This window comes from Condylura cristata, unplaced genomic scaffold, assembly GCF_000260355.1.
Source record: "Condylura cristata isolate star-nosed mole 26May11 unplaced genomic scaffold, ConCri1.0 scaffold00010, whole genome shotgun sequence".
In the NCBI taxonomy this organism is placed as follows: domain Eukaryota; kingdom Metazoa; phylum Chordata; class Mammalia; order Eulipotyphla; family Talpidae; genus Condylura; species Condylura cristata.
Genome location: NW_004567111.1, coordinates 54,164,346 through 54,186,901, shown reverse-complemented (window position 1 = coordinate 54,186,901; position 22,556 = coordinate 54,164,346). Strand labels below are relative to the sequence as shown.

At 36.7% G+C, this 22,556-nt stretch overlaps 1 protein-coding gene and 1 pseudogene across 1 annotated transcript in view; one reads left to right on the top strand and one right to left on the bottom strand.

Annotated features, from left to right (window-relative positions):
- The first annotated feature begins 6,655 nt into the window (after positions 1-6,655).
- On the top strand, positions 6,656-6,826 carry LOC101624853 (annotated as a pseudogene).
- Positions 6,827-12,388: 5,562 nt separating this feature from the next.
- SUCLA2 (succinate-CoA ligase, ADP-forming, beta subunit) overlaps positions 12,389-22,556 on the bottom strand; it is a 28,966-nt gene continuing 18,798 nt past the window's right edge. Inside the window, exons 9-11 of the mRNA XM_004680257.2 lie at positions 18,045-18,165; positions 17,512-17,600; positions 12,389-13,517 (exon numbers count right to left, since the gene is read on the bottom strand). Coding sequence (XP_004680314.1) covers positions 13,443-13,517; positions 17,512-17,600; positions 18,045-18,165 — 285 coding nt within the window. The 3' untranslated portion in view covers positions 12,389-13,442. The remainder of the gene's footprint in view (positions 13,518-17,511; positions 17,601-18,044; positions 18,166-22,556) is intronic.

Genomic DNA, 22,556 nt, shown 5'->3' with positions numbered 1-22,556 from the left:
CAGCAACAACAAAGAACAGACCTAGGGTTCCCTCTGAGTAGGGTGGAGAGGCCAGAGTGGGTTTCTGTTGCTTGCATTCCTCACTTGTGATATGTTTCAGTGTTAATCCCTGAACTGACCGTGTGGTATGCTATAAAGCATACAACTTTATAAGATAATTTGATTTGAAATGTTTGTATTCTGTGAATATGAAAGTAAGTGGTGACATTTGGTGAACAGGATGATACACCTTGGTCAAGCTCTCTGTTATCCCCATGCAACGCAGCCTGAGGCAGCCCATCTCGACGTTCACAGACAGAACACCTCTTGTTTGGAGACTTGACCAAGGTATATGGAACCAGCAGTTGACAAACACAGGATTGAACCCAGGCCTCTGACTATAATACATGTGAAAGAATCTCCCTGGGCCAATACTGAAAGTAATTTTTTAATGATACTGATTGGGAAAAAATGCAAATGTTTGGATTTCGAAAGAGTTATGAAATAGTATGTTAAATTGTCCTTGATGTCCATTTGTCTGGAAACAGTTACATGCATCTTGTACTAAAGGAAAAGAAATGACTGTGGAGCCCTCTGCCGCTCTGGTAAAGACCCAAAGGAAATCGATGTAAATTGCTGAATAAATTAAGGCAGACAATAGCAAAGAAAGGGTTTTAATTTATCTGAGAAGTTGTGTTGTGTCAGCTTAATTTATAAAACCAAATTCATTTTTAAAAGTGTTAGCCATTACAAATTCTGAGAAACTTTGTAAAGTTTCTGTTTGGCAAATGAGAACAGTTGGAAAAATAAATATGTACAGTGAAAAGAGCTAAAATATCTTGTTGAAAAAAGAAATTATGATAACTGTGAAATTTAAAGTATCAGAACAAATGTCCGTTCTTAACTTTATCAGAGATGTCACCATCAGAATTGAAGTGATATTTTTGAGAAAATGTCAAGAAGCCCTTGGAGCAGGCCGTAGTAACAAGTTCCCTGCTGGTGCTTCTAACATAAGGGATCAGGCAGGTCCTCTAAGTGCTGCCTTCTGAGTCTTCAGTGAAAAACCTCTCTTGCAGGACTTATTATGAAAACTAGAAACTTCCAAGAATCATGCAAGTCCTGCTGATTCATTACCTCCCAAACTGAGCTGGAAATGATCAGAGCTCTTTTCCTTGTCCTGGGTGGGATACGTCACATCTCTGCACCTTGTCTTTCTCAAAAACGGTGAGAAAGCTCCAGCCTTCACCTAGCAGACCTTTAACTCTCTGATGTCTATCAGTCCAGGCTGCAGTTGCTCCTGAAGTCCCTGCAAATCCCCACAGAACTTCCAGCTTAGCGACCATTTAGCTCCTAATTATTTCCCTCTGCCTCCTTCCAGACCTCTGAGATGCATTTGGTGATCAGAAGGGAAGTTGTGCCGTGTGAGTAGGAAGGAAACTCACAGGAAATAAACACACAGTAAGGAAGTATTGAGTTTTTCCCACATATAGGAAGGAAGGGGGAAAAAACCCTATTTTTCTATTTATACCTCATGGCCCAGCAATTGTACTGTAAAGTCTATAAGCATGAAAAATGTGTGCATACATCTCCTTACAGGCAAAAATTGGATGTAATCCAAATACAAATCAACAGTACAATGGATAAACTATGGAATAGTCATATATTATTACACAGCCATAAAAAGAATAAATTATTTTTATATTCAACAATGTGGATTTAATAACATTGAGTGAGAAGAGGCTGGACACAAAAGCCCATACTGTGTGATGCTATCTATATGAAGCTCAAGAACAAGAAACATAAATCTGTGGTGAAAGAAGTATAGGGATCACCTTCATTTAAAAAAAAAGACACAGCAGACCCAAAATGAAGTCATTTGTACTAAGCCCATGTCACCAACCAAGAGCTAATATCTAATTTAATTGCATTTCCTTCCTTCCCAGAAATGCAATCTTAATCAGTCCTGTTCAACAATAGCAGGTAATCTGCCAGTAAACCCTTCGTCACCCAAGAGAGGATGGTCTTGCCTAAAGCAATCTTCTTTTGCTAAACTACCTCTCTGTCTGAACCTTCTTTCTTACTATAATAACCTTCCATTTTGTACATTCCTTGGAGTTCCCTGCTACTCACTAGATGAGATGATGCCATGCATGAATTGTTGAATAATATCTATTAGGTTTACAAATTTATATGGATGAATTGTGCTTTCTAACACCTCTGAAAGAGTGTGGGTTTTGACAGAAACTGAGTAAGGGAAAACTCAGTGCTATGGTACAGGGGTTAAAGCATAGCACTATGAAGTTATATACAGCCACTGTGGCCTGAGTTTGATCCTTGGCCAAGGAGGTGACACACACGGTGCAGCAGACCTCTCCTGTTTTGCCCATTGCTCCCCACAGCTGCATCTTTCAGTGCATCTTCCTGTTCTGCTTCCTACTCTGTCTCTGGTGAATCCTGACACCACCACACCTCTGTCCTGTACCCCAGTTCTTGTATGCATAAATTAAAAAAATTATCCTACATAGTTACCCTAATAGTGATATACACAGGTGAAAATTAAACTGTTTTGTGTATTTCTTCATGCAGTGACATTATTTCAAAAAATTAAAGTAAAAGCATTTGAGATTCAGGACTCAGCCTTAAATCAGTGAGGAGGGAGATAACAGGTGACAGGTCAGAGGCTTTGAGCCTCAGCAGTCAAATAGCTCAGGATTCAGAAGCTATAATTGAAATATCTGCAGGTAAATAATGATAAGCATTGCCATCTGTTAACCACTTTTTAGGTGACAGATTCTAGACAAAGCATTTTACAAACATGACCTCATTTAATGCTTAGAGCTGCCTTATAAAGTATGTACTATTACTACCCATTTTAAAGAATAATTGCTCAAGATTGCGCTGTAGTGAGTAGGCATATCAGGATGCTAAAGTGTATGTGTCCAGGGTGGAGGAACAGAATGGAACCAAGAAGGGAAAAATTGAGTTTTTCAGGCTCCTCTGTTTTGGACCTTTATATTTCTAAATAAAAGATTAATAAGAACTTCCAAAACAGAAATTGCTTTCCTTCTCTAGGCAGCCAAGCAATCAACATATTAAAATGACAAATTCTTTAACGGTACAACTTGAATAAAATGCCCCTGGCCAACCAAATGTGGCAGGGGTCAGGATAATGTAGAAACCTGGCAATCCCTCCTATGGAGCAGATAATAGCAAACTTTGTCCTAACAATATCTGTGTTCATTGAATGGTGAGCACTGTAAGCATGAACATTTACCAAAGATGAGCTATAAGTAAGCAAGTTCTGATGAAATCAAAAAGCTTATCAGACTGTAGGAGGGAGGAAGGTTCTTGTCATGGAAGATAAATGGGAAGTCATTTTTTCTCTTTTCATAGAGCAAAAACAATTTCTTATTCTTGGAAATTCTGGATTATCACAAACATACTTCTCCATAGGCTTAATTTAACACCTCAAATGAGTATCAAGTGGAATTTTCAGAAAACAAAGGCAACAGATATAGAACTTTGAACACAGCATGTCAGGGCTTTGAGAAGGAGACTTGTTAAGAGAAAAAGCCAGTCTCTTTATCAGTTTGACATATCATAGTTTAGGATTCCAAGAGCAGTCAATACCCAACTTCTCGCTCACATCAGAATCTGTGATAACTCCTATTCTCCAAAGCTGAATAAAGGCCAGAGAAATTGCTCCACCATAAGTATTTGCTGTAAATTGGGCATGTGTATCTGTAATATTGATTTAGAGTAGCATCTTGTTGATAAAGATTCATAAACAATCCATATACCACTAACATTTTATATTCAATAATCCTTCCTCAAGTAAAAGAGAATCTATTTGCAACTTAACATTTTAGCCCACATTTTATTATATGAAAGATTTCTTCTTTAAATCAAACCATTTTAAATGGAAAAAGCAGGGATTTTCTCTTTAGCATCATGAAAAACAATGTGCTCACATGAGAATCGTAGGAACACAACCAGCACAGCAAATGATGATCTACTTCTCACTTAATATTTTCAGATTCCTAATTTATGGTCTTTGTCATTATTTGTCTTATTTCTATATCCCTATTATTAGTTATATGTTTCTGAAGAAAATAGAATTAGCCTGCTTTTCGCAGTGAAGTACTCTTTCAAAGAAATGACAATGTTGCTCTACCTTTTCTATATACAACTAAACATTTGCAATACTCCCAATAAGAAATTTTCTTCAAGCTCCTAAACATCTTGAACACCTTCCTTTAATTTGTTACCATCTCTCTTGACACTCCATATTGGGAAGTGAACTGAATGATACAGCACAAGATAGTAAGCAACGAAATAGCTGTGGCCTGTGACTTCCAAGGTGAAGTATGTTTTCTTTAGAAACCATGTCACACTGCTGGCTACTGCTTTAAAAAACATTGAAAATGCACTGCTTCTGAGATGTCATATTTCACTTGCAATATTACACATTATTTACATTTTTCTTTAAAGCTACATTCATTGAAGCAGTTCAATTATAAGCCAGCACTGACCTTAAGCCAAATCAATGGTAAAGGAGTTGATTAGTGATGCTGGTCAGGAAATGGTTCTTTTGTTGGCTAGCAGAAAGGTCATTAGAGTGCTTTTATGGAAGTAAACTAAAGAGAATGTCTTTTGAATTGAGCATTTTCTTTAAGATAGAGGGAAAATAAGAAATTATGTGAACAGCAATTTCCCACACAGGAGGGAAAATAATGAGCCATGAAAAGGTAAAGTCACATAAAATTACATTTGTGTTTTAATTAGGTGACACCATACCAAAGACTGTATAAAATTAAAGGGAAGGTAAAACAACATACCATTTTTAATGCTATCCCTCTGGTATAATCTCCTAGGAAGGACGCAGTTAGAGACTGGCTTTACAATCAACCTTTAGACAATGGCTGACAGAACCCTGCAAAAGATTTATGAAAGAAACATTCCTGGGGCTGGTTACCAATGTTTTTTAAAAATTTCAAAATAGGGCCCTCCCTAGTGGCACAACGGGTTAAAGCACAGCACTATAAAACTAATGCAGCCACTGCAGCACAAATTCGATCCTCAGCCAGAGAGGTGACCCACATGGCGTGGCAGACCTCTCCTGACCCGCCTACTGTTTCCCTCTGCAGTGTATTTCAATACATCAGCCTGTTCTGTTTCCCACTCTGTCTCTGGTGAATCCTCTTACCACCCCTCCTCTGGCATGTACCCAAGTTCTATATGCATAAATAAATCTTTTTTTTTTAATTCAAAGTATTCTCTTTCCTTTTTGTTATTTTTTTAAATATATCTCAGCTACAGTTGGTGAAACTATAGGTAGAAGGACAAGAGTGACTGTTCCATTAAGGATAACTGACAGAACACCAAGTATAGCACATGAAAATTAGTGTAATTGTTGCTGCCTAGCTGTCAGATAGTATTTTCCAATGATGTTATGGATTGAAAATTTTTGTCTTCTAAACTCATATATTGAGAAACCTCCAAAGTTTTCCATAGAATTGTTAGAATTCCCACCAGCAGTGCAGGACAGTTCCTTTTTCTCCACACCCTTGCCAACATTTGTTGTTGCTAGTTGTTTTGATATGTGCCATTCTCACTGGTGTGTAGTGATATCTCATTGTGGTTTTAATTTGCATCTCCCTTATTGCAAGTAATGTTGAACATTTTTTCATATGCCTGGTGGCGGTCTGCATTTCCTCCTTGGAGAAGTGTCTTTTTAGCTCTTCTGCCCACGTTTTTGATGGGGCTGTTCACTTTATATTTGTTGAGTTTAATCAGCTCTTTGTATACATTTCCGATCAGTCCTTTGTCTTTAGTATTGTGTGCAAAATGTTCTCCCAATTAGTGGGGTTTCTCTTTGTTTTGTGTAATGTCTCTTTTGCTGTACAGAAGCTCTTAAACTTGATGTAGTGATTATCCTTTCTTTCACTGTCCTTGCTTTGGGTCACAGGACTATGGTGATGGCACATAGGTGAACTGGTTGTGGGAAGTTCATTACAACTGAGATGAAAAAAAAAAATGCACAAAAAAAGAATGATGTAAAAATAAATAAATAAATTTAAATTTAAAAAATAAATTCCTATATTAAAAGTCTAGTCCCTGACAAGATTTTGAGATGGGACCTTTAGGAGAGATTAAGTCATGAATGTGGAGCCCTCGTGAACTAGTCCTTATAAACAAGAGCCTGGACAGTAGCCACTTCCTGCAAGGACTCCAGAAGCCCGAGAACTCAGAAAAGGGCCCTCTCTAGCTAGACACCAAAACTTCCAGCATCTTGGCTCCAGCCTCCAGAACTGTTAGAAACAAACACTGTATTATTATAGCGGCCCAAACCAAAAAAAAAAAAAAAAAAAAAAAAAAACTTCATGTGCTGTGGCAATGTTCCAGAAGAGAACCATAAGTCATGTTTAGTCACCACACCCGCACCCCTTAGAAAATAAGTTTCTATTATCATGAAAGTAGCTGCTGGTCAGAGTAACTACATAGGAATTTCGCTAAGTCCTTTGTTGTAATTTCCTTAATTTATCTGGGTAAATATATTTTTCCCTTCTCATATGTTCCCAAAACCACTTTTTGCACTCTTAAAAATACTGGAAATTTGAACCTTGGCCTGAACGAGGGGACGCAACGGAGACAGGCCGGAGTCACTGCAGTCACCATGACCCGCTATAACCAGCGTGAGCTCACCCGCCAGAGTATGAAAAAGCAGAGCTACTCAGTTAAAGGAAAGCATGGAGATGACCAGCGATCTGCTGCCGCCCGCAAGCAGAGGGACTCTGAGATCACGCAGCAGAAGCAGAAAAAGGCAAACGAGGAGGAACCCAGGTAGCTTTGCGGTTTCATGTCCAACCCTCTTGCCCTTTGCCTGTGCCTGGAGCCAGTCCCACCACCGTCGCTTGCGTTTCCTCCTGTAGTGCTCACGGTCCTAACACCGATGGCATTCCTTTTGCCCTGAGTCTGCAGTGGGTTCCTTTTGTGCTTCCTTCCCCTCAGGTAGCCTCTTAGGCCCTGGGCAACTCTTGGGAGTGAGGGGGGGTTATCACTTCCTAGTGTTTTTTATTCCTGTGGGGCTCACCTCAAAGTATTAAAAGTAGCTTTGTAATTCCTTAAAATATATATATTGGAAAAAAAAATATATATATATATATTGGAAATTTAACAACAATTACACCTAAATGATTTTAAGAAATGTAACTACAGAGTACAGTTTGATATCAATATTAAGTATATAGTTAATGTCCAGATCCACTCAGAAGTAACTCATCTTGTCAGTCACCACCTTCATTTTCTCAACATTTTCATTGCCAGATATCATTCTATCACTTTCCACTAACCCTCAACCACCTCCACTCTCCTCTGGGAATAATCTTCTGGCTGTATGTATGTAGCATGGCATATTGTAGGAAATTTTCTGTTCTCTTGTGGACCCTATAGTGTTAAATAAAATCTCTGGATTTCAACCCCAACTACAACTTAGAATATCTTAGAATTATGTTTTCCTTTTAATGTAAATGACAAGGCCTCAACCTCAGAGATTCTAATTTAATCAAAGGCTCTCATATCAGTAATTCTTAAGTTTTTCAAGTGAGTTTGTTCCCCCACCAAGGAGCTAACCCACATGGCACAGTAGACATCTCCTGTCTCACCCATTGTTGCCCTCAGCAGTATATTTCAGTAATTTGCCTATTCTGCTCCCCACTATGCCTCTGATGAATCCTCTAAGCACCCTGCACCTCTGGCCCACACCCCAGCTCTATGCAAAAAGAAGAAAAATTTGTAATTATGACTTTAAAAATTCAGAGGTAATAAGGGTAGATTAATAATTTTAGTACATAATGAAAAAAAAAGTCAAAATTCTTATATATTGCAAACGACAAAAAAACTTAGAATATTTTCAACATATGCCAAAAATAAAGGACTAATATCCTCAACCTGTTTTTTAAAAACTTTTTTAAATGAGATAAAATGACCAAAAATTCTAAGGTGTGTAAGACATGTACAGGTAATTCACACACACACAAAAATGGTATAAAAATGGACTTCCAAATGAAGAGGTGTTTAACTTTCCTCATAAGTGATAATTAAAACTTTATTGAAATCACATTGATTCCTATCAGATTGGCAAAGAAAATAAAAGTTGCACTTATTAGCAAGCTGCACTCCCTTTGGTAAGTTATACCTCATTGGCTAGACTGTGGGGAAGCACTCCCATGTGTCCCACACATGGTCATGCAAGCTGGAGTAGTCCCTGTGCAGGGGTATTTGTCAGTAACTAAAAAACTGCATGTACATTTACTATTCAAACCAGTAATCCCATTTTTGGAAATTTACTTTAAAGATACACATCCAGTAACACCAAAATACATGTATATGAGATTATGCATTATAGCATTACTTGTAACTGCAAAAATACTGGAAACTTTCTACATGTCCAAGCTAAGGGGACTGGTTACATAAACACAGAGACCCATCAGCTGTAAAGGGTGAGGAAGACTTCTATGAACTGATACAAAGTGATTTCCGGGAGGTATTGTTTGGCCTTTTAAAAAGCATATATAGTATGCTTTCTGTGAAAATTTGTATAAATTGATGTATTTATTATTTTTAAAAAGTAGAAGTAACAGGCCACTAGACAATAAAATTGATTACCCACAGTTGGAAAGAGGGGAAAATGGGAATATATCTTTTTGTATACTTTTGATTTTTGAAACGATCTTGTCTAAATCATGAAGTTGAATCAATAAGAATGGGAGGAAAATCTCCTAAAATTAAAAGCAGACTGAAGCCCCACAGTGGTTAAAACAAATGTAAACTTTTACAGGTGTGCAGTAGGACTCTCCTTTCAATCACCCAGACAGTCAAGAGTCGTTAATAAAGATCTCTTGAGCCTTGGGTCTTACAGGCTGCCAGAAACCTCAGAGATCCACAGGGGAAGTTACTTCATCTGTCACGTTAGTTCTACATCTTCCCGTGCCAATGACCACTTCTCTCCACAAGCTCACGTGTGACTGTGCATCTCACCACCCCTGTACCTCTGTATGCATAAATAAACCATTTAAAAAATATACAGTAACAGTGAACTACTTTAGTTAGAAGAGTTTTCTTACAATAACAAATTAAGAGGTGAGATGTTCATTTAATTTTGCCACCTCTCAGAAGTTCACGTCTCATTCCTTCTCACAAGGTCTGGTGTTCTTCCCACTCCTATGCAGCATGAACAGCTTTTTTGGAATGTGATTATAAAAGCATCATCCCATTATATATTTGTCATTTCTGTCCTTAACACTCACTCCAACTTTGCAGTAAAGTACCAAGTAGCATATTTTCCTTTGCTTGTATTTTTCTCATCACATTCTAACTTGGGACATAAAATCTGCTAGAGCAATTTCCCACAAATATATTTCAAGTTGACAATTTAAGGGCAAACTTATCAATAGAGCCCATGTGCAGATTCAGAGGTAGTTGAGTCTGCCCCTGCTCCAGCCAATAAGTAATAGTTCTGAGGTCATCAACCTCTCCAGTTGAGAGATTAAAGCCTGTGTATAAGCAGGGGAGAAGAGCAAAAAGAAAACTAAAGGAGAATAAAAGGTAGAGAACCAGGGAAGTGGGGATGGAAGAATGGCTCGGAGTATGAGAGGAATAGTAGAATGTCATCAGCGACTGCCACAGCTCCAGTTCTCCTAGTAGAAAGGGAACCTTTCTGAATTGAGTTCAGGATTCTTCCAGCAACTATCAACTGTGTGTCCTAAAGCCTATTGTTGCTTTTACTTTAAATCAGCTAGTTACCAAGGAAGTATGCAGTCCTATGAAAAACAGGGGTCTGAGTCATATCACAAACCTATGACATGTTGGTAAAGTCACTTAACATTTCAGTGCCCTCATTTGTTAAGCAAGGATATTAACACCTGCCAACATGTCTGTTTATCACCATATACTTGTTACCTTGGTACAGGTGTGGCCCATAGGAGGTAGTAAAGTTAATATTTGTTGAATGAACAAATAAATTCCTAAAATTATGTAGAATAAAGAATTACAGACTCTTTTAGATAAAAGAGCCCTCCACTATCTTTAAGGTTCTATTTTGTTTACTATTAAGTCTGCCCATTTGGAATGATGTCTAATTGACATTAAGGTAACAGTAGATGCAATCACAGTATCAAGGGTATTGCTTCTAAATTAATGTTCAAAAGGCCCAACAAAAACTCAGCTTCAAGTTCTTTTGAGGAAAACACTTCACTGCTCTACAAATTCATCTTCAAACATGTCACAAGACAGGCTAGGCAGAAAAAAAGTGTCAAACTATGGGTGTGAATCTTAACAAGCCAGACATGACAAATAAGTTGGTATTTGTTGGCTCCAATGTTGTCTCTGGACCTCTTCAACCATGGTCTTCTCCATCCCTCCACTCTGAGCTGCCCTACTTTCAGCCTCTGAAAATTTGAGTTTGTCTGATAAAAGAGTACAACTCAAACTGTGATCCCTGATTCCACTAGAAGTCACAACAGAAGATAAATGAAAGCACTGAAACTTCCTTCATTGGCAAAGTCTTGCTACCAAGACAAATCTTTTTATCATGGGGACTAAACTATGTTCTTAGTGACTGAACTGACTTACATCCTGGCTGAAGATCGTTAGCCGACTGCAAATCAATTAAAAAAAAAAAAGCTTCAGAGACAGGAACTTTGATTAGCATCATACCAAAGTATATAAAAATGGTACTACCTACTGTGTATCTAAAGGACATTAAAGTGTTTTAAACCAAAGGGAACCAGTTATGAATTCTCACACAAATAGTTATTTCTAGAGCAGGTGGGCAGAGGGAGGTGCAGGAGGGAACCACTAAAATGAAGTATGCTCACATGACTACTCTGAAACATAGCAGGTACATAAAACACCTTCATTTTCTCCTTGCCCCTTTTACATTCCTGTGTTTTGCAAAGGACACCTGCAGTAGGACCACTTTCAGAGTTTACTAAACATGTGTGTGGTCAGATCAACTAAGTTAGAATCCCTGAGTGTAAGATAAAGGAAACTTAGCACACATCTTTTTTTAAGGACCACAGGTAACTGGGAGCCACAGGACCAGGTCAGCAGACTATAAAAAACAAAACAAAAAACCCTTGATATTTACAGTTTTGGCTGCAAAGATGACAAAAACAAAACCAAAAGTGGGTGGCTATGACATCAGAAAGGATGAAAGTATAATATTGCCAATCAGCTGAAGCAAATAACACTTATATACTATAAATCAGCTTTGTCCTATATAATCTCTCCACCATTTGTTTAAACAATATTGTTGTAAAAAAAAAAAATTGTTCATTTCCCCACCAGTGTGTAACTGTATTAATCACATAGGATTCTTGCCATCGGACAGGATCATGGCAAGGTCAGCCCTTCTAGTCTTTTTGTTCCAGGACGACAGCTACTGCAGGCAGCATGCAAGACCGACCTCCTCCCTCACTAAGCATGAAAGAGATGTAATACACAGGACAACAAAACACACACACGATTGAAAGAAATGAAAAACAGGGAGAAGCTGATTACTTGTGAAGGAAAAAAAACCCATGGTCTTTGATTCTCATGAGGCAAAATCATGAATAATTAAGCACTGCATATTCCTCAGTGGAAGAGTGGGGAAATGACTGCTAGTCATTCTGAAAAGAACAAAACTGCCACAATCTCAGTTCTCAGAACATTCAGGAGATAGGTCAAATTCGGGTGCTCAAGGACACAGGTCTCTTACCTCAAGCCTCTTTTTTTACTGTTTAATATTAGTTGAACACCCTTTCATTTCTGTTTTTGCTTCTTTTAAGTCACATTTTAGCTCTTCACTTTCACCTCATTTTAAATCAAACTTTAAAACAAAAATTGATTTAACAACTTTTCACCTTTCCTCATTTTATACTTCAAACCCTTAAATCTTATTTTACCACTATACATTAAATTACATATATCTGAAAACTGATTTCATCACAGGACTTTCTCACCCTTCTACATTTCAACAGGACAAAAGAGCAAGATTCTAATTATAGGCTTGCACACCTGACGCTCTGTCTGCTAACATTTACACCCATGATTTTAAAATTTCTTTAAATAGAATTCTTTCCCAGATAAAAACAACTCACCAAAATATTAAGTTGCAATGTCCAGCCAATGTCATGTTAGTTTCTCCTTTTTGGTTTTGCTTGTTTTCCTCCTTAATGGGTATGGACTTTAAAATGCCCTCTGACACACATATAAATAGCAAAATTAAAGTTAAATAACTGTAGGCAGCATTAAAATATGCAGTGACATGCCAGGTACATGATCTACGAATCAGTTTCCTAGAGGTGTTTAATGCAACGACGAAGATACCAACTTCTACTGTTTACTTAAAGAAGAGAAAATATAATCCAGACAGCAGTAGGTTTTTATTAACTTAAAATGACATTGTTAACTTTGTCTTCCAATCTTTTGTATATATATCTTTACTTGCTTCCTCTCAAATTCTTTTTGTTGTTCTTATTTTGAGGTAATGTTGATATATATCACAGCATATGTCTGCACCTCTACAAATAGCGGTCATTTCATCATACCCACCATCCAACCCCAGCAATTCTCCACAGGACCCCTTCTCCCCTTTACTCCCACCCACCACAGCCTCTTCTGGTAGTCCAGTGTGCCCTTCTCCCTCCTGTTTTCACTCCTCCATCTTTCCCTCCCTCTCCTTTTCAGAATGCCTAAGATCAATGATCAACTTTCAAGGTTTGTCTTTCTTATACTTTTTGTTTGGTTTCTCTATATTCCACATTTGAAGTAAAACCATCCAGAAATATGCCTTTATTTGATACAAACCTACAGGTTTTTCTTAATACCACATGATCATAAAGATATCAGTTTCTGTATTGATTAAAACAACATTCAAAAAATTAACAAGTCACTTCACTAAAATACTTAAAATAATATTCTGGGAGTGCTTGAAAGCTCTGTTCATAAATAGTGATTGATAAATTTAATTAGTTATTTGGTGTTGAAGATAAACACTTTTTATATAAAACATTGTTTTAATACATTATTCTACTAACAGGGCTAGTTATTAGATACTAACATTTCTAACACTAAAGAATAAAGCTTTATCTTCACATTTATTTTATTCATAAGACTCTTATCAGTGAAGAATGTTGCAGCCAACCACAGTAAACTGGCATATTGCAAGTGACATTCTGTAGAAGTGAAAAAGAAGGTTGTAACAAAAGAAACTGGATTAACTGCATTACATATTCTTTATACAAACAGCTCGCGCTGAACAGTAGAATTAAATGCAGGCCAAATGCTTTAAAAAGTTTTGTGTCTAGATGGCAATTATAATCTCCTCATTACTAAAGAGAAAAGGAACATTAATGATACAGAACACAGTATTTTAATGACTATAGCACATTAACATCTTCAGCCAGTGCATTCTCTGATCAGATTGGCAATTGAAATTTCACATCCACATGGGCTTGCTTGGCTAACGTCACTATTTCAGAGAGCTTTACAACCTGAAAGAAAAAAAAAAAAAAAAAAACAAAGCTTTTTGTCTCTTCGTTTGACAGAAACAAAGTTAAAACTCATGGTAAATGTGAAAGTGATGGATGATTGATTTTTTTTCATTTAAGACATCTGGCCTGACTGTTCTAAATTGCTTTATACTCTCATTAAGCATTTGCCACTCTCAAAAGATAATCAAATCTGACATTCTTGATAACACACTTTAATACCTTGTTATTATTTATACATATTGACTTATAAGTAAGATACATTTACATAAATTAAGTTAGAATAATATACAAGAAACCAGAAGGTATTCAGGTTGTATATAATATCTAACACTTTAATTATTTATACATATAAGTGTACATATATAAATTTAATATATTTTTAATAATTTTAGCTCATACATGAGGAAGTACTGACTATATCCTTTGAAATATGTACAAATTAGACTAAAATATGTCTAAACTACAGACAAAAATTAGGATTTTAGTTTGATATTGCACAATGCAAAACATACCTAAATATAAGTTTGTTTAAAAAAAAGTATACAATCTTAACTTACAGTATTGGGATGGGAGTATATATAAACAATGAATTAGTATTTTACTTTCTATCAGTAACTGAATAGTTGTCAGCCTGAATTTTAAGGCCCTCATTATAAACTTGCAGAAAATATCCAGCTGGCTCCTTTCCAGCTTCTTTTCCCCCAGGACAGCAATTAAGAGAAGGTTAAAGCTATGTATATTTGGTTAAAATCCCTACTCTGATGCCTATGATATGTGATCATGAACAAATTCACTTACTAGGCTCTTTTTCCTCATCTATAGACATTTATCATCAAATTCAGATTAAATGACCTAGTACTTGGGTGAAAAAGCTAGACATTACATGTACAATAAAGAAAACAATTGGCAGCAGTTGCTAGCACTATCATCACAATTATTAATACAGTGATGACTTCCATAATCTCCTAATCAGCAGAAAACTACAGTAACAAATCAACTATTCTCTTTTCTCTTTCATGATCTAGGTAATCAAGATTCTGATTCTTCTTTCTTTTCTTGTCCACTCAGCTTTTCTTAATTCAGGCAACCAATCATATTTTCAGAAACAAATTATAACCTATCCATTACCTCCACCTCACAATTACTACACTAGCAGAATCTCTACAAACTCTATCACTCTCTTCCATTCTCTAATTTATCCTACACCTCAAAGTCAAACAGATCTTCAGAAACACTCTTCCTACAATTTCCTTGCTCAAAAATCTTAACTTAAATTCAAGAGTGGGAGGAAGGAAAGTAAGGACCAGTGGTTGGAAAAATAAAAAATTTCACTGATATATAAATTTACAAAAATAAATAAATAAAACATCTATTATGATTTTAACAAGGACCTTCCTCTTTCCTATTCAGATCCAGGCTTCCTGCATCTACTCTACTTTCTGAAATGCCTACCAGAAGGCTAGGACCCATCTAGTTCTGAAACTATTAAGTTCATGATCATTTATGTGTCCAGAAACTAACATGCAATCCTATCTACCTAAAATAATAAAATAAAAAATAAACCCAGAATTATTATAAATTCCTTTCAACTACAGCTGAATTTTCTTAATAAGTAGTTCCCCAAAGTATATCCCAAAAGAGACAATAAGAAATTTATTATTCTTTTTTAAAGATTTATCTATTTATACAGAACCGGGGTACAGGCCAGAGATGCGGAGGGCGAGAGAATTCACCAGAGACAGAGTAGGGAGCAAAACAAGCAGATCAACAAATTACACTGCTGAGGGGAGCAGCGGGCGGGTCAGGAGAGGTCTGCCTCGCCATGTGGATCTCCTCTGGGGCAGGCGGGGATCGAACTCATGCAGAAGTGGCTTAAGCTTCTTAGTGCAGTGCTTTAACCCGCTGCACCACCAGGGAGGGCCCAGAAATTTATTATTCTTATGAAATAACATTCAGGGCTCTCCCTGGAGGTGCAATGGATTAAAGCACTGCATTATGAAGCTCTAGCTCTCTGAAGCCAATGCAGCATGAGTTCTATCCCCTGCCAGAGAGCTGACACACATGGTGTGGCAGACCTCTTCTGTCCTGCCCGTTGCTCCCCTCAGCAGTGTACTTTGTCAACCTGCCTGTTCTGCTCCCCACTCTGTCTCTGGTGAATCCTCTCACCCACCACACCTCAGGCCTGTACCCAAGTTCTGTAAGCATAAATAAATAAATCTTTATTTAAAAAAAAAAAAGGAATTAACATCCCATAGGACATCAACATATCCCAAAAGGCTATTGTTATTAATTAAGCTAGAGACACAAGAAGAACTCCATGAAATGTCTTTAAACATAGATGGGAGTCTCAAGTTCTCATTTGGAAACTTTTTTTTCTGTCTACTAAGGCTTTGCAAAAGGTGTATTTGTTAAATTAAAAGAAACAAGATAAAATGAATGTTATTACCAAATAACATGGGAAATCAGAGTGATATATGTGTGCATGTACACAAACACATATATATATATACACACCTACCCAAATACACACATATATGTATTGAGTATATACATTTAAAAGATGAACCAAAAACTTCTTTAAAAAAAAATCTTATCACCTATGGGGAAGAAAGAAACAGGAACTGGTATAAAAATTAGATTCTCTAAATCTACTTTAACTTTGGAGCCACATAAATATTTATGTAATGTAAAACAAACAAACAAAAAAATTTAAAGCTATTCCTTAAAAAACAATGAACCAAACTATATATCAAGTAGTGAACTATTTCACGTGAATTTTAAAATCAATAAGTGTGTGAAATATTCCAAAGGACAGATAGAATTACACACAAAATTTTTAACTGCTTTCAGTAATCATAATGTTGGTATTATTTCTGTAAAACTGTCATGTCTGTGCTGCGGGACAAAGCAAATGAATATTTATGTTAGTATGGCATGGTAGAAAAGAGAAATAGTTCTCAAATCACACAAAACCTGTGCTACAGGATTTGCACTGAAAATATCAGTATGTACTGATATATTTATCACATTGAAAATACACATTTTCTTTGAGTTGTCATTCAAAAAGCCTACAAACAATGAATATTCCAGTAGATCTGAGTACCCTTAAGCTCCAAAGTGTGGCTGCTTAGAGCCTAAGTATCATTTGGCTGATTCCAGGTCTAAAGCAGGTTTCAGGTTTCAGCCTGAAACATCTTATTATATCAAAAAGTGTATCAGAGAGCATGGATAAAACTCAAAAGTAAACTTGGAGAGGTTCCACTGATCAAAGATATGTTTATTGGAGGCTCACTAAGAATAACTTTAATGCATTAAAGCATATCAAGTATGTCTGACCATGAGTTTAAAGTACTGTGTGCATATGCACCCAATACACACATACCCACATCTAAAAACAAGTTTGAAACAAAAAGAGTTTGGGTCTCCTTTGTAGGACATAAGCAAATAACATCATGACAAGACCACTGTCCTGTTTTTTTCAGTATATAAACTTTAAAAAAGAAAAAAAAAAGAGAATCTATAGATTAAAAGAAACAAAGAAAGTTACCTTAGAGTAACAATAAAAAGACTTATTTTGATCCTAATTCTAACAAAAAAGTTTAGACAAAATAGTCTAGACAAAAAAGTATTGAATCAGGGATGTCAACACTAATTTTTTTTTAGTAAAATATAATACCACCATCCCATCTGAAACAATTTTTTTGTATCATTATCAATCATTTATGAATAAATGATGCTTTATTTAGATTGAAATAATGATTGAGACTTGCTTCAAAGTAATCAACACCTTGAGGAAAAAGTAGGTAGGAACTCAGATATCTAAGAAAAGATTGGGCAGATAACTATTTAAGATGGTGATAGGTATAATGGATTAAATAATGCTATTTAGCTGAAACACTAATTACTACCAATATTAGGGTTCATTTTAGAATTTTAGTGTTTATAAATCTTTTATACATACAAATTTTTCCTTAGAATAACACAGCCCATTTACCATTTTAGCAGCTTCATCCAAGTCATCACAAGCAAGAATCTTAAGTCCACTGTCCGCTATCAACACTTTAGCATCATCAACTCGTGTACCTAAAAATGATTTGTGCAAATATAAAGATGATTTAAATATCTACACAAAAACATTTTCCAGAATATGCTGCAAGTATAGAATTTCAACATAGGAATACTTCCATGAATTTATAGTAAATGCTTCTAAACCAAAGAAAGTATTGTAAAAGTATGGAGTTAACTTGTAAAATATTTTGCCTTACCACATCCATGGTAATTTAGGTGAGTTAAATAAAATTCAAGACAAAGCATAACAATAAAAAGTCTTTCAAATTATACCAAAGCAAAACGAGAAACAATTTTGTCCCAGTGTTATGAAAACCCATATTTTTAAACTTCCTATTAGTGATATATACTTTTGAGTAAAAGACAAAGTTATTTGAAAACTAAATGAAATTTCACTGGAATTACAAACTTTTATACAATTAGTTCATGGGAAAACTGCACACTATCATTTACACTCACCTTGTAACCGTACCACAATAGGTATTTTAATTTCCAAATCCTTTACTGCCATGACTATACCCTGTGCAATAATATCACATCGCATGATTCCTCCAAAAATGTTGACCAAAATAGCCAGTACCTATGAATAAAATGATTTGGGTAGATTAAAATTTTAAAAGAAATATCTGTCCTTTCTCTTCAAGAAGATACTCCTACAAGTGCCTTATAATAAAAATTTTATTGAAATGCTTTCACTCAAACCACCACCATCAGGGTCTCCCTAGTGGTGCAGAGGTTAAAGTCTCAGTGCTATCAAGTTATCAACACCCACTGTGGTGTGGATTCAATCCCTAGGCAGGGAACTAGCCACATGGTACAGCAGACCTCTCCTGCAGATCTCTCCTGTCTAGCCCACTGCTCCCCTCAGTAGTGTATTTCATAGATCTACCTTTTCTGCTACCCACTCTGTCTCTGGTGAATCCTCTCATCGAACCTGTACCTCTGGTTTGTGCCCCATTTCTGTATGCATAAATAAAAAAAAAAATCGTCACTCACTACCACGACTACCCTAGATCATGGTATAAGACAATGCCAATGTAGAGTCCATTAACTATCATTTTTTCATTTATCCCCATCGATTCAACCAACTTTTCATGTAAACCATTATTTCCTTTTTTTTTTTTTTAAGATTTATTTATTTGTGCATACAGAACTGGGGTACAGGCCAGAGGCTAAGGGGCGGTGAGAGGCTTCACCAGAGACAGAGTGGGGAACAGAACAGGCAGATCGACGAAGTACACTGCTGAGGGGAGCAGTGGGTGGGTCAGGAGAGGTCTGCCACACCATGTGGTCACCTCTGGGGCAGGCAGGAATTGAACTCATGCAGAAGTGGCTTTAGATTCTCAGTGCTGTGCTTTAACCCGCTGCGCCACCAGGGAGGGCCAATAAACCACTCCTGGCTACACTTCACATTCAAACCTCAAGGTCTGTTTGAATTAGCTCCACACTGATAAGTCTGAATCATTATTCTAGCTTCTCCAATATCTCCCCACACCCCCCCCCAAAAAAAACAAACTTTCATCTAGGAAAGAAGCTTAGTTCTTTCAGTCTTAACCTTCTCAATAACTGAGATATAAATGGGTTACAGATACCCTCCCTCAAGACAAGGATGATTCTGGATAACTGGAAACCTCAGGGGCCCAGAGGACCCTGACTATAAGTACCTTATCCATCTCCTATGACCATTGAAATAGCTTTTCTGAGAATGTCAAGAGATGAAAAAGATGGATACACACTAAGTTAGTTATACATTGCATTTCTTATCTTTACCACCACTATGACTGGATCTTCAAGAAATGAAGGTCTAGAATTTTTAATGAACTATAGTTCATTGAGATCTTGGACACCTGTATTATCTCCCACCCTCTAACCTTATTCTGGAGTTACAATATCCACCTCAGGTCATCATAGAATACTTCAGCCCTAAAGTTAATGACTTCTTAACCATGCCACTTGTACCTCCAGTCAACTAATCACTACCAAGGACAAATCCTTGACTTGTCCATAATATCAAGTATGTGAATTCCATTCTCAATCTCTTCTTTCATCTTTAAGTTCATAAAACATAACCCTTTCTTCATTGAAAGCCTCTAGTCCCACAACCCTTTTCTAATCTCCCAGTCACCCAATTTATCTTTCTTTACTCTAGAGCCTGGGCCCTCTGGCTGAGTAATTCAATGATGCCAGATTGTATACACTAAATTCTCTCATATCCATTCCTCTCATAACCAGTCTTCCTCTGCCATCCAAGTTCAGATACAGCTTCCTCTGAAGATTCAGTGTATTAGTTTATCAACTTCAACTTCAAAGAAAAGCAAAAAAGTAAAGCAAACAAAATCCCTGAAATACTATATAACCTGAAGAGTAATCTTAAGAGCATAGCTATGTGCATCCTTATCAACCGCTTCTCCATGGCCCTTCCCAAAAAAAGAAAAAATGAGTTAATGATTCTCAGAAATGTCTCCAAACTAGGTCCCTGGGTCTTATTCTTAGGCTATATAACCTGACGAGTAATCTTAAGAGCATAGCTACGTGCATCACCAGCAATTCTTTCCTTCATAGACTGCCTCATGCTCTTCATTCACTTCCTAAGCCCTATCCTATCCAAGCTCTTTTAACCTTTATCATATGATCCACCTTTCTCCAATAACCCCGCCAGTAAGGAGCAGCCCCCTCTCCAACACTAACTTCATCACCAAATCACTGAATCTCCTCCAGACCTTTAGCTAAGCCCATATTCTTCAGTTTCAACTCTCTTTTCTACTTCCAGCTATAAATAGCTCAATTTCTTGGTCTTCTGAACAAATAAGCAAGCAAACATACACCTCACAGTTCTCTTCAACACTAACATTATTCAACTGATAGCATTACCTCCCTATGTGTTTTCACATAGGGAGTAATCTATCCTGGACTTAAACATTTCCCTCAATTCCCAAACACAACTTAATTCATTACAACCTGGCTTCATTCCCTATCCCTTATACTATTCTTGTTAAGCTTCCCAATTATCTCTTTAAGTCTTTACTTGGTCGACCTATAGCATTTGACAATACTGTCTACTCCCTTTTCAAAATTCTTCACACCATACCTGTCAATGTTACCACTCTTCCAACTATGTCAGCTTGTTAGCTATCTCTTTTATTGGACCTTTCTTCTCTATTCAATTCTTCAACATGGAGGGATTCCATTAGTGGTTTCTTCATCTTACATGGATCATATCACCAATTCCTGACATTCTGACTTTTCTCAATATATTGAGAACTCTCAAATATATGTCCAACCATTACAAGAAATATGGTATCTTTACAACTGCCTACTAGATATAGGTACTATAAACCAAACTCAATATACTAATCAGAAATATTTGTCTCTATTGCTTCTGATGGCATAAAAAGGATTATCATCTAGTGGTTCTCCCCTGCCAGAAGTCCTTATCAACCGCTTCTCCATGGCCCTTCCCAAAAAAAGAAAAAATGAGTTAATGATTCTCAGAAATGTCTCCAAACTAGGTCCCTCTGCTTTATCCCTATGACGCTGTCTTCATGTTTTTCATAAACAGGTATAATAGCCAAATATTTCTCTTATCAGTGCCTCCTTTCTCTTCATTTCTGTAAGAGTTACCTTCTTTAAAATTTTTTTTTCTTTTTAATAAACATAAAGGTAGGGGGTTATGTGTTTATATACATGCTAGGTGAGGCAGAAGGCTTAAAACCCAAATTTCTTGGATACAGGGCTCTTTTTTACAACATGGCCTCAATTTGCTAGTATTAGCTCTACTTACTCATCCCAATAATGTTATACTTTTAAATGTAGGCATCTTCTCATTACATGAACAGAGTGGCCCTCTCTGGATTCCAGGGTTTTGCTTCTTTTCATAAGCAAATAAACACTCACTCAATTGCCTAACTCACTCAATTCTCCAAACAGTTCAAAGGCCATTTCAATAAAGACCATTTTGATTCCTCCAGTTATCAGCTTTAATCTATTATTCCACAGTACAACATTTAGTTTATCACCTCAGTAAGACTAGATATGCCTTGAGGAAAGGACTATGTATTCTCAAACCCAAGCACACCTCCCAATACAAAGAGACATAATAAGCATATAGCTACATCAATGCTATCCCATGGTTATCCTAGGCTCATGTTCTATTTCCAGCTCCAATACACTTCCTGTCGGTCCCCAGTATCTGCAAATGTTTTCTCCATTCTTATTCTTAGGCTGTAAAAGCCAGGCTTAGAAAAATAGCTAAAATTCTAATTCACCTTAGCAAATACTCAATAGGTAGCTAACTAGATAATCTGCTTCTAGAGTTTATGACAAAAGAAGCTATACAAGCCCTCCCTGTGGCGCAGCAGGTTGCAGCACTGTACTACAGAGCCATGGCCGCTTCAGTGCAAGTTCAATCCCTGCCCCAGAGGTGATCCACAGGGTGGCAGACCTCTCCTGCCCGCCCGCTGCTCCCCTCAGCAATGTACTTTTTGTCGATCTGCCTATCGTGCTCCCCACTGTTTCTGCCTCTCGTTGCCCCCTGCGCCTCTGGTTGTACCCCATTTCTGTATGCATAAATAAATAAATATTAAAAAAATAAAAAGCTATACAAATATGCTTCCAATAAAAATGTTTACTTTCAATGAATAATTATTAAACACAAGAGAAATCAAGTACGTTCTCTCTCTCAGTTTAGTTCATCTCAGTTTATTTCTTTGTGAAACTGAATAAGGCAATAAAGTTTACAGATTCAAATTATAGGCCTCTGCAATCAACTAACATCTCCAGAAATGGCACCTCCATAGTAAATCTCCATACTAATGGCACCCTTCCACATCACTACCACATGTAGTATTACTAATATTTCTTCACCCTGTTCTCTAAATCTCAAAAGAGAACTTTATTCTTTTTCTAGTTACCTTTTACTGCATTGAATTCAGTAACTTTACCAAATTACTGAGGCATTTTGAATTTTAATAT